This window comes from Anticarsia gemmatalis, chromosome Z (assembly GCF_050436995.1).
Source record: "Anticarsia gemmatalis isolate Benzon Research Colony breed Stoneville strain chromosome Z, ilAntGemm2 primary, whole genome shotgun sequence".
Lineage (NCBI taxonomy): Eukaryota > Metazoa > Arthropoda > Insecta > Lepidoptera > Erebidae > Anticarsia > Anticarsia gemmatalis.
This window is the reverse complement of record NC_134776.1, coordinates 16,824,643-16,836,916: the sequence shown is the minus strand read 5'-3', so window position 1 is coordinate 16,836,916 and position 12,274 is coordinate 16,824,643. Positions and strand designations below refer to the sequence as shown.

General features: G+C 34.7%; 1 protein-coding gene across 1 annotated transcript in view; it reads right to left on the bottom strand.

Annotated features, from left to right (window-relative positions):
• Window positions 1-12,274, bottom strand: part of Dhc1 (dynein axonemal heavy chain 1) — a 167,513-nt gene that overhangs the window by 129,062 nt on the left and 26,177 nt on the right. The window contains exons 18-25 of the mRNA XM_076135322.1: window positions 5,012-5,251; window positions 4,912-4,925; window positions 4,289-4,576; window positions 3,864-4,092; window positions 3,525-3,724; window positions 3,170-3,451; window positions 2,550-2,809; window positions 2,166-2,385 (exon numbers count right to left, since the gene is read on the bottom strand). Of these exons, the coding sequence (XP_075991437.1) occupies window positions 2,166-2,385; window positions 2,550-2,809; window positions 3,170-3,451; window positions 3,525-3,724; window positions 3,864-4,092; window positions 4,289-4,576; window positions 4,912-4,925; window positions 5,012-5,251 (1,733 nt within the window). The remainder of the gene's footprint in view (window positions 1-2,165; window positions 2,386-2,549; window positions 2,810-3,169; window positions 3,452-3,524; window positions 3,725-3,863; window positions 4,093-4,288; window positions 4,577-4,911; window positions 4,926-5,011; window positions 5,252-12,274) is intronic.

Sequence of the window (12,274 nt, the reverse complement as noted above, 5' to 3'; positions counted from 1 at the left end):
GATGATACCATTCGCGTCTCATCGTTTATCTGTTTCCAGTGAACAGATAATAACAAAGCGATAGTCCGATGCACTAGGAACAAGGTAAAACCCAACTAGCACACAAGCGCTATAACAAGCTGCACAATGGCCGGTTAAAGGATTTTTATAACGCCTTAGGCTCCTTAGTAAGAAGTATAGTGGTTCTATAAGCGGCTACAGATCTCTTGTAGCGTCAAATAGGCCCATACTGTCCAGCTTATAGCTCTACAGTGGTCGTAAATAGTAATTATAATAGAACGTAGTATAGTAGTAATACAGGAGCGCTAAAATAAGATGAAGGTGGTATAATCGCGCTACAAGAGCTTTTTCGCAGCTTCGTGGCGCTTACCAGCTGTTGTACAGAGGTGGTTAGCGCCACGAGCGTTCGAAAAAGCTCTTGCAGCGCGATTATACCACCTTTACCTTATTTTAGCGCTACTGTGTAACGGTTATAAATGCTAACGCTCTAAATTAGTAATATGGTCGGTTTATTGTGGTGTAAACTAAATATATTGTATTAAAATGAATCATCAGTGACAAATGAGGAGACATTTTATTTTTACGGATTGGATTATAAAAATAACAAGTAGTCTATCGCTTTTATTTCTTTGTGTACGTGATATGAAAGTGCGAGTTCCAGTTTGCTGTCAATATATATGTATATTATCGTCAATATTTTCATGCGCCCTCAAAATATTCAGTTTTAAATGCAAAAATTATATAGATATGTGGATTTGAAAATTGTATTTTGAACATAAATAAGACTTTGAGTGTTACAGATAGTTTAATTAGGGTTATAGGTAATAAAAAATGATTTTAATTATGTTAACGTTACCAGGCTATAGATTTATATGATCTTCAAAAGATCGTAATAACCTCAAAAAATATGTTTACCAAATGCTGTAATGGCGTCTCGATCAAGCACCTCTCAGAGTTGGTTACATCTGCTCTAGCGGCTTAAGCTGTACAAAGGCTCTAGTGTTTGCTGTTGTAGACCTCAAGGTTCTGCAGTTGTGGTATAGGAGTGCTTCAATATAATTGTTTTGGTCGCACACCAGCATTTTACTCGTACTTTTAGGGGTTAGTCGTTGAATATTAAAATAGTTTGAAATTTTTTTTTCTTTTTTTTTAAATTTATTTTTTATTTTATTTTATTTTATTTTATTTTATTTTATTTTATTTTATTTTATTTATTCTTTAAAAACAGTTGACAGACTGAACCACCACTGCACCAATGTAAATATATTATGATAATAATTTTAAGCTTTAGTATAAAGGTATATTACTCGGTTATAGCGCTTTAGGTGCTTAACATAATTCTGTAATCCCCATGGCTGTAAAAATGTTTCGAATGATACCTTATACATCTATTTGCCGTACAGAAGCCATATAAATATCTGATATAACGCTCAAGGCGCTATTAAAGACCTACGCAACTCTTTTATAGATGAGTAATACACTAGCCCTAAAAAAATCTGTTATAGAACCTAAGGCATTACAAAAAGCTTATTTACGCTCTTGAGCGCTATAAGCGCAACGCATAACTCCGTTTAAACTCCTTTATCTCCTAAAGTCCCCTTATACAGTTAACGGTGTTATAGAAAGTTCCCTTAACTCAGCTATACTTCCCTAGGCTGTCTAGCGATGCAATTACATGCTCATATATCACTATAAGTCATTAGTTTCCTACTAAACGGCTACTGTCCCGCCTAGCTGTTAAAGGGTTTTTTAAATAGCTAGTATACAACTTATAGAGAATTGTACAGCATTTGAACGACTCTTATGCAACTATCAGGCTGTATAACGACTGTATAAGCAGCTTGTGTGCTAGTTGGGAAAGACTTACAGCTTTTAATAAAAACTAAGACAGAGCGGTGGTCTGTGTAAATGTCTAATACTAAGTGAGTTCTTTGGCGAGTACGTAATAGGCACCTCTACAAACACGCTTTATCGCGCGTTTTAAGAAGCGTACAGGATTACGCACGGGAAAGATGGCGCACAGTTCCCTCGCGGGCTTGACAGATAAGCGTGGTGCGCGCTCTTTCCTTTCTCCTTGCAAACCTTTTCAACGCGCACTCTTTCACGCGCGAACGTTCTCGATAGTGTGTGTGTAAAGGGGGGCATTACCGTTACAATTCGCTTACCTCAATATCTTCTTTATTTGGAAGCAGCGGCGCTTCTAAAATATTCTTCAAGCAAAAATCTTCGTTGTCTAGCTCGAAATTGTATTTGGTAACTTCCATAATACGTTGCCAATGTCTCGGTTTCATCGCTTTGTTCGCCATCAGCTCCAACAGTGGACACATGTCATTGAAGTCATCAATAGTTTTCTTTAGTGCGAAGAATGCCGGCCACTCTTTTAGACTGAAGCATAAAATTGTCAGTTAGTATTTCACAAAACAAATAAACAGGCGTCATTAAAGTTTTGACAACAATTATATACAAATACATTATGGCGTAAAAGGCGACGCGAAAGGTATATATTTCGAAGTAGTGAAAGATATAAACTTCCCGAAATGTTTTCTTACCCTTTTGGCAGTTTTCTGCATCGGTTTTGGAACTCCATCAGTTCGTTATTAATTTCTTCAATGTTGACCTCACCCCAGGGAATGTCGTAATAGCTGCTGACTCTGTCAATGACGTCGTTATACAATTTGTACAGTTTCTGGAGAAGATTAAGTTCTTTTCTTATTTGCGCTAGTTCTGGATATTCAGTATGTGGAAGGCCGAACAGTTCTTCGCCGTTTTGATACGTTTGAAGTTTTCTCCACATGCCATCAAAACGATTCTGAAAAGAAAATAAAATAACTAAGGTTTTTTCAATTACTTATACTTACTTGATAACACTACTTTACCAAAAAAAAATCATTTTTTTCTACCCTAAGATAATATAATTCATACTGGATACGATTGCTGCCTACCCTCTTAATACAAATATTTACCAATGTCGCATATTTTTATCAAGTCAGTTTTTTAGATATACCCACAAAAATTAACGCAGTTATACTGTTGTCATGCCTGCGTTATAAGTTGTAATTTGTTACTTTTAGAAATTTTATGTAATACCTATTTTTATTAAATCTTCATATAATTGAAATAACGCAAATGATGAAATAAACATGCAATAAAAAATATGGGTTAATTTTACTTGAAAGAGTATGAGCCGATCTGATGCTTCGCGAGGAGTCAATCCAGCTTGCATAGGTCCAGCGTGTCGGTATTCATGCACGTATTCAGAATTATCTTCTCTGAATCGGTCAAGATTATTCCTCAGATCTTCTTCAAACTGCGGCTGCATCCTCAACAGTTGGACATGAGAAGCCAAAGCCGTAGCCTGAAGCTGCTGCCATGTGTACCGAAGGTTGTCCACTTGTTCTAAATCCTCTTTACTGACTGGCAATTCATAGCGAGTTATTATGTTGAAAGCTTCCTATAAAAACATTGAGATAATAATAACAAAGCAGTAAAATGATACTGCATTCTTTTTTCTACGACATTTTTACCTCTACGGGATCGATTCTAAGCTCCATGTCGACTTCTTGCTCCCTTATTTTCTTAAGGGTTTCCATAACGGTTCTAACGTCATCTAGGTCTCTTATGGGCCTTTCCAGCTTACGTTCCAAGTCATTCATAATGGCATACACATAATCCATTTCTCGTTTATATTTCTTGCGCATTGCTTGACTTATCCTGTGAGTCCCGTCTAAAACCAAAAATGAAGAAAAAAAAAATCTTTCAGTAAAATCACATGACATAACCGTTAGTATCTATAGGTTTATTAATATACTTCAAATCGGTAGTTTCAAAGAAATATACGTGGTTCAACAGTACATTTAACTTACTTTTAAGTTCGGTCGTAAGTCCCAACTTCAACTTTTCAGTGGACACCGCAAGACAATTGCCTATAAATAGAAAATCTGGTTCTGACTCAAGCTTTGCTTCAAGCTCACTATGTCTCTTTAGAGCCGATTCAAAGTCGTTCAAGTTCCAAGCCAATAATTGTCGCAGCGTTTTCTCGCATTTCCATAAGTAATGGTACGGACGCCAACGTTTTACTAAAGTATTAAGTTCCTAAAACATTAATCAATTACATTATTTATCAATAAGTATAAATACATAGGAAATAATATCTAGGTACCTGCTAATACAGTGTAGTATTTATCTAGTACCTATTTAGATGTTCTCATAAGATACTCATCAGGCATAACTAATACCTAAACTGACCAATTACACTGATAAATAGAAAATTAAATGTAATATTTATTACCGTTTTTACATTTTGAGTGCACATTGACAACAGAGATAAAGTCTTAACAATCTCCTTGTTTTCCATGACATGATTATAAAAGTTCTTTGGTTGGAAGGGAAACTGAGGTTTCTCCTCGGACTCCAATCTGTAATGTTTCTTCCTCTTGACCTTGGCCGCTTCCACCACTTTCATAGATTTCTGCGCCGGGTTCACCGGCACCGTCACAGATTGAACCTGTTCGTCAACTTTGGTAACAACATCTAATAGCTGGTTGGACTGCGGCTTCGCGATTTTCTTCCAGCTAACCTAGATACATTGAAGCGAGAACGCGAAGCCCACAACAAATATAAGAAGCCACATCGAGTGAACGCAAACAAATTGGATAAGGCAGAAGCACACAGTCGCAGACGAGAACAAAGTCAAGTTCACAAGGTGTAGGTGCGACAAAACATCACAATACAATTAACACACAACACGTTGGAAAGAGAAAGAAACTTTTGATTAATTTCTTGAATCAATATTTACGTAACATAAGGCAAATATTTAGTAGATAATTTATTGCAGTTAGAGAAGATAAGTACATATAAAATATTTCTGATTATATGCAACAAAACCTCATATGTTTTTACACTTTAACTAACTATATTTTTATTAACTATACATGTAGCCCAAATTGAACTTAGTAATAAGATTATACAGCTTATGACTGGAAACACTAGGTATTTTCCGGCTGTATTTAACAACACAAAAGTGTGTAAGTGGTTAGTAGCATAAAATTTTTTAATACATTCATTAGTATATTTCTATTCCATACCCTAGATGTCTTCCCTCCTGTCCACTGCGCCACTCCCTTTGAAAGACCAGATATTTGCTTTCCCGCAAGAATCAATACTTCTTGGATATCATCTAAAGTAGGCGTGACTGACACGTTCGGTATCATAAGTGCAGCATTCAGCAGAAATATAGGTCTTTTTTGTGAATCTAGAAAGATACAAATATACCTGCTTAGTGTCTGATTCACATATTATTGTCTAAATATATTGGTTATGAACACAAAATCAAATTATATTTAGGTTTACTTCTAGCTTATGTCTCTAAAAATGTTGTTAGCATCAGAGGCACGTATTTTTTATTGACCAATATTACCTACTCAATATATTATTACAACTAATCGAAAATCTAAAACAATAACAATAGTGTAAAAAAAAGAGTTAAGAGTAACCAGGTATATTCCAAATTCGATAGTAATTTTCTATGAAACTATTTGTAAGTGCGTAAAATATCGGGTCTTTCCCATTAATTACGTTGAGTTGTGAAAGAACAACTGGCACTATTTTATCCCACTTGTCCGTGGCCCGACAAATGCCGGACACTGTTTATAATTGCCCCGTTGCAGAAAAATCATGGGACTTTTGGAACACACGAAGAAGTCAATCAACCATACTATAACTGGAGCAAGGAAATCGCTTACAATTTAACACCTCAAAATGTGTTACTATTAGTTTTACTCGCTCACACTCTCCAATTCACAACTCCTATGAAATTTACAAGATACTTGTGTCGAGAACATCTGAAGTTAGAGATTTAGGATTTTTTCTCACATCAGATTTAAAGTTTAAGGATCACATAGCTATAAGATAATAATGTCCAAACGAATTCAGAAATTATGTTTAGTTTTACATACAGTTCAAAACTTTACAAATATTGGAGCTATCATAGCAATATATGCGTTAATTTGGAGTCAATTACAATTTAACGCAGTAAGCTGGGCTCCACGTGAAATTAAATATAATCTTATGTCTTAAATATAATCTTATGGAGTATACCCATTTTGTTCTCTGATGTATCCAACTTTGAGCTTACTAGAAGCTCAAAGTTGGATACATAGTGTTGTAAAAATAAGCGTTTTAGACTCGAGCGTTAAACGCTTGAGCGCATGCGAGCGTTAAAAGTTTAGACTTTCATGCTCGAGTTATGCGCTCAAGCGTTCAAGCGTTATAATTTTTAAACTCATAATTCTATGAAGCCACGGTGATGTTAAATGTATATTAATATCCTAGCGTATATTCTGTTATTCCCATCATGGACTCGTTGTTGGATCACATGCAACAATTTTGAAATGGATATGTAACTGTAAAAGCCAGAACTGTGGTAACTCCTAAGATTTTCCGGTAAAACCTAAGATTTACCAACTCTCAATGGTAAAAGTCCGAGTAATTATTTTATTTCGAACTTTTACCTCAATTCACTTGATGATGTCGAGATGTCGCCGGAGCCCCGCTTCGCGGGGCTCCTCCTTCTGGGTGGTTAAAAGAAAAAACCACGATGGCTCAGCCTTCTAACCTAACCTACCCATGTCGCTTTGCCCAAAACTCCTCTTTATAACTATGTTACGGTGTATAATTATACCGTAACATAGTTATGAAGAAGAAGTTTTTTAAATAGGCACCGTAAGACCGTAACATAGTTTTAAAACTCCGGCTTGTTCGGGCTTTTACCATTGAGAGTTGGTAAATCTTAGGTTTTACCGGACAATCTTAGGATTTACCACAGTTCGGGCTTTTACAGTAACAAATATTTATTAAAATAATCCGTAAATGCTATGATTACGAAATTAAATGAATACTCTTCACTGATAAAAACTGATCTTGCAGAAATAGCTACCATATTAGATCCGCGTCTGAATATTAAATGTAATACGAAAACTCTTGTGCAGACCAGAAAATCATATTTTTCTTCAATATATAAACAACAATCCGATAGAACCTCAGTAGATGAGATTGATAGTTATTTAAATTTATCCATTGAACCTGAGAACACAGATGTGATGTTGTGGCGGAAAAATAAGCGAACTACATTGCCCAACTTAACTAAACTGGCCTTTGAAATTTTATCTGTTCCAAGCACGAGTGTGCCAAGCGAACTTAGCGAACTGGCATTTCCAAAAGCCACGCCTTATCATAACTAAAAGAAGGAACAGAGTTAGTACTAAAGAAAATAAAAGAGTTGAGAGAATATAATAATAAAATGAGGACAATAATTTTAATTCAGGCTTGTCCGTTGATTTTATTTCCGTCTCATGGTTTTAATTTCGTGAAAAAAATATTATCTTTCATCGTACCATTACCAGCTAGAAACTCACTTCAGCCACGTAAGCGTCCATTTATTGGACGGCCCTCGTTTCAGTTCTACTCTGCACTTAAATAGTCCGTTAAACCTAGCTTTAACAATATTAATAATATTCTTCTATCTGATGTCAAGCTTGATTTATTTCATGACAAGATATTGGCATTACCTTCATTCAATCGCAACCCCTAGCGCTATTCGTTGTTAATCCATCATTACGATTATTATTATTTTATGATTACGATGTTCTATTAATATTTTATTACCTATAACTTACATCTGTAGTAAGTACTGTTAGTGTAAGGTGGTAATAAATAGGTATATAAATTAATAAATTATAGATACCGACCACTTTAATATTAATCCAGAACAGTCCACCAGTCCATTTTTTACCACAGCATCGATTTTTGCCGGCCTTCGTACCTATCAGCATCACATCGTGTGTGAAACGAAGGTCTTTCAGACCGTAAAACGAACAAAGCTTATATGTACTTAGTAAATCATTCGTTTTGTTTTAACTTTTAAAATGAAAAACTACCAGATAGTTTGGTGCATGATTTTTTTATATGACGAGTCCAAAGTGTAGTTAGTATAGTTTGTCCGAAAGAATATTAATATTTTCAGTATTTACACGTTTAGAGTTAAAACAATATTTCAATTCAGTCGAAAGCTTGTATGGCGATGGTACCTACTTTTAAAAGTGTGCCAGCTCCTTATATTTAAATGTTTAGTTTACATGTAGATGTAGCCAGAAATGATGGTTAATTTTGCTAACAAGAGTTCGTTTTTGATACTCAAACAACAATTTGGGTTGAAAATAAATATGTACAAACGCGATTATGAGTTAGCAGTAATAAAAGGACTAAAAGAGGTTTTCCCTTATGTAACGGTAAAAGATTGCTACTATCATTTTGCAATGCTATGTACAAAATGAGCAAAAAATTAAATCTTGAGGAATCTGGGGGCCTTGCCATGTTACATTCTCTCCTGGAGAAAGGAGAAAAAAATCTGTCAAAATGTATGGAAGTGTCATTTGTTAAACAATGACGAATAGTGATGTGACTAACGAAAACGAGATGTGCTAGCCAAGTGTACAAATTATCGAGGATTGTCGCTCAATACGAAAACACTTTTTGTTATTGTTTATGGCTTGCACATCTCATCCAGCCAGAGACACTCAAGTATAATAGCTCTAGTTTGAATATTGAAGCACCTTAAAAGTAGGGGTTCACTCATTCCAGAGAGTATGTAGCTACTACATTGTTTTCTATGTCTCCTATATACAATGGACAAGCACCGCCTAGCAAGGGGCTAATAAAGTTAAGTAGGTAGTTACTCAAACCTTAATCTCTTTAAAAAAAGAACACGTTTTTATATTCTATAAAGGTGACAGTTGTCAAAGGTGACAGTCTCAAATTGGGCAGTCTAAATTATGTTTGAAATATTATTAGATTATTCTGGAATTGGCGAAACTCGACTAAATACCCGGATTGCCATTAAATAACACGATAAAAGAACCTACCTAAGTGATAAGAATATGGTTTAAAATTATAATAAAATAATATTATAAGTATTTTGGCTTCTTGCCTTTCGAGTGCGGAGCACAAATTAAATTGGAGCGGGCTACAAATGAGTACGTCGTTGTAGTTAAGCACCGTCATCTTTATGAAGAGGAGACACGTGAGAAAAACACCTATGAGAGGAAGGTGGAACACCCTGGACTCAAATTACGGAGAATCTCATATATAACCAAGCTCTTGATCGTTTTGCAACGGTTTTAAAAAATCTCAGTGTAGTATTGTGACAATTAAGATGTTTATGAATCTCCAGACTCTAGTGGTTAATTATATCGTACTGGTAGCGTTTTGAATTGAAATATCTATCATATGAAAGTTTGTGTCCGTCTCAGGCTTGCCACACACATATTCGGAACAACAAAACCGATTCAATTACTTATTCGGCTTGGCTGTTCAGGCTCAACTACACATTTGTTCGGTTTTGCCGCCCGGCTAGTCCGATTAATGCCGACCAATTAATCCGAATATGTGTGTAGGTAGCCTCACTTTTTCAGTATACAAATCTGTTTACTGTGCGGAAATAATAAAAGATGTGAGAATTGATGAATTGATATTTTATTGTCATGTCCAAACTTTCATCACTTGAATATTTCAGTTATATTTGTAAAAAGGTCTAGACACATTTTTTCAAAAATTGCACGTACAGAGTAGTGATTAATTTACCAATGAACGAGGACGAGGCAAATCGTAGAAGATCGCTTAAAAGAGTTCGGAGCATGCGTTGTAGCTGTGACTAGTGATGGACCAAAGGTCATGGTAAAGTTCGGACGTGAAAGCCCAGCTGAAATGGTACTCTGCTTAAATCACGCTATCCATTTATCTGTGTTGGCTACATTCTGCAACAAAAACCGATTTGATCGATTTGACTATGTCCTTAATGTGGCAAGACGACAACATTGATGTTTTAGAGTCATTTTTGGCAATTTTACGTCCGGTTAAGTTGTCTGTTGACGCATTATCACGGAAAGATGCCACTATTTTGACATCGGAGGCAATAATAGATGTTTTGATAAATAACTTAAAGCCCATTGAAAACAATTTAGCAACCACGTTTGCGGATTATCTGATAAGCAAAATTGAAAATAGACGCAATACCAACTTGATTACAGTTATTAAATACCTTCACAACCCAACAATATTTCAGAACCATAATGAAAGTAGTACACGTAATTGCACCAAAACAGCTTTGATACGATTTACAGAAGAATTATACAATAGTTTATTTCCTAGCAGCTCTAATTTAGATGTAGATGAAGATGACACTCTAATACAGACATCAGAAAACGACCAACTCGAGCAAGCCACATCCTTTGAGCTAAAACTAAAACAGGCTATTGAAATGACAGCCATAGACACTACGAGCAACATTGGAACTATTTTAACGAAAAGCTTGATTGAAAAAGAGTTTCAGTTATATGAATCCACTGGCAAAGGAACACCAAATCTTGAAAATTTGTATAAAGCTGTTATAACAGCAAAGCTTACGTCGACAGAAAACGAACGAGTTTTCTCCTTGTCTGGAAACCTTGCGGCAAAAATACGAAACCGATTTTCAGATGATGCTTTAAATGCTCTTGTATTTTTAAAGGCTTATTTCCTTAATAAAAATATATAGTTAGTGGGCTGGCTTTTGAAGCAGTATCCGCTTTAAATATTGTGATTATAATTAGTCTAAGACTAAGAGTATTGTTAATTTGATATTTTGATATACGTAACGAAAAGACTGTCTGTCTATTTATAACAAATCTATACTAATATTATAAAGCTGAAGAGTTTGTTTGTTTGATTGTTTGTTTGTTTGTTTGTTTGTTTGTTTGTTTGTTTGTTTGTTTGTTTGAACGCGCTAATCTCAGGAACTACTGATCCGATTTGAAAAATTCTTTCAGTGTTAGATAGCCGATTTATCGAGGAAGGTTATAGGCTATATATCATCACGCTACGACCAATAGGAGCAGAGTACGAGTAAAAAATGTTACAAAAACGGGGAAAAATTTCACCATTCTCTCTTATGTGACGCAAGCGAAGTTGCGCGGGTCAGCTATATTGAATATTTGTTACAAAGACTTAACTAAGGTTCCTTACTCCTAACTATTAAGCTAGTCTGATTGTTATTTTTATATATAATTAAAACATTATCCTTTTATGTTACACTAGCTGACCCGCGCAACTTCGCTTGCGTCACTTAAGAGAGACAGGGTCAAAATTTTTCCCGTTTTTGTAACATTTTTCGTTACTACTCCGCTCCTAATGACCGTGCGTGATGTTATATAGCCTATAGCCTTCCTCGATAAATGGGCTAACTAACACTGAAATAATTTTTCAAATCGGACCAGTAGTTCCTGAGATTAGCGCGTTCAAACAAACAAACAAACAAACTCTTCAGCTTTATAATATTATAGTATAGATAATTGAAAAATTTGTGGTACAGAAAGAGACTTAAGTAAATTATTTAGTATGTAAAGTTCTAAGTTTTATTGTATTGACATGGTTAGAATTGAGTTAGAATGATTGTTATTTTTTATACCTAATTAAAAAGAAAGTTTGTAGTAAGAGAGAGTCTAAAGTAAGTTATTTAGTACGTAATGTAAAGTACGAAGTTTTATTATGGTGCCATGATGGACGACATTGTTTTTAGAAGATATTTTATTTTTCATAAAAAAAGACTAATTGCTTGTAGACCTAATGATTAAAAGATCTCACTAGAGTTAATTTTGTTCGCTTGATTAAAGTTTTTTATAGTTAATGTTTTTGATTAATAAATGTTGTTTTACATTGCGTAAAAAGTGTAGTTTTATTGTTAAATCCCACACATAAAAAAAAACTCGAGAATTCCCGGGAAATAATTGTCGAGAATTCTCGTGCTCCGAGAAATAAAAAAGGTCGAGAAATGAGAAACCCTAGTCGGAACTATTATTATATTGTAACAACTTATGTACACAGTTTCTATGATGCAATAAATACTTATATGTCTATGTCTAGAATTCCATCTATACTTTGCATGTAACTGTACTGAAAATTAAGCCAAACTTCAAAGTATAAAATTAAAAAGAAATAACTTACATTGTATTGATGTAAAACGAAATAGAAAAATAATAAAAAAGAATCTTAAAGACATAATAATAAGAACAAAGACAGCTACTGCCACAGCAACAACTTTCTCTTCTTTAAATAATTGCTAAATGTAATTAATGATTCGTGATTATGGTCGTGTGACAATAAGTACCCAATTAGTCATTCATTTGTATAATTCCTTATTTTTCAATAACATCTCGGTTACAAGTGGTCGTATCAACCGTGACGA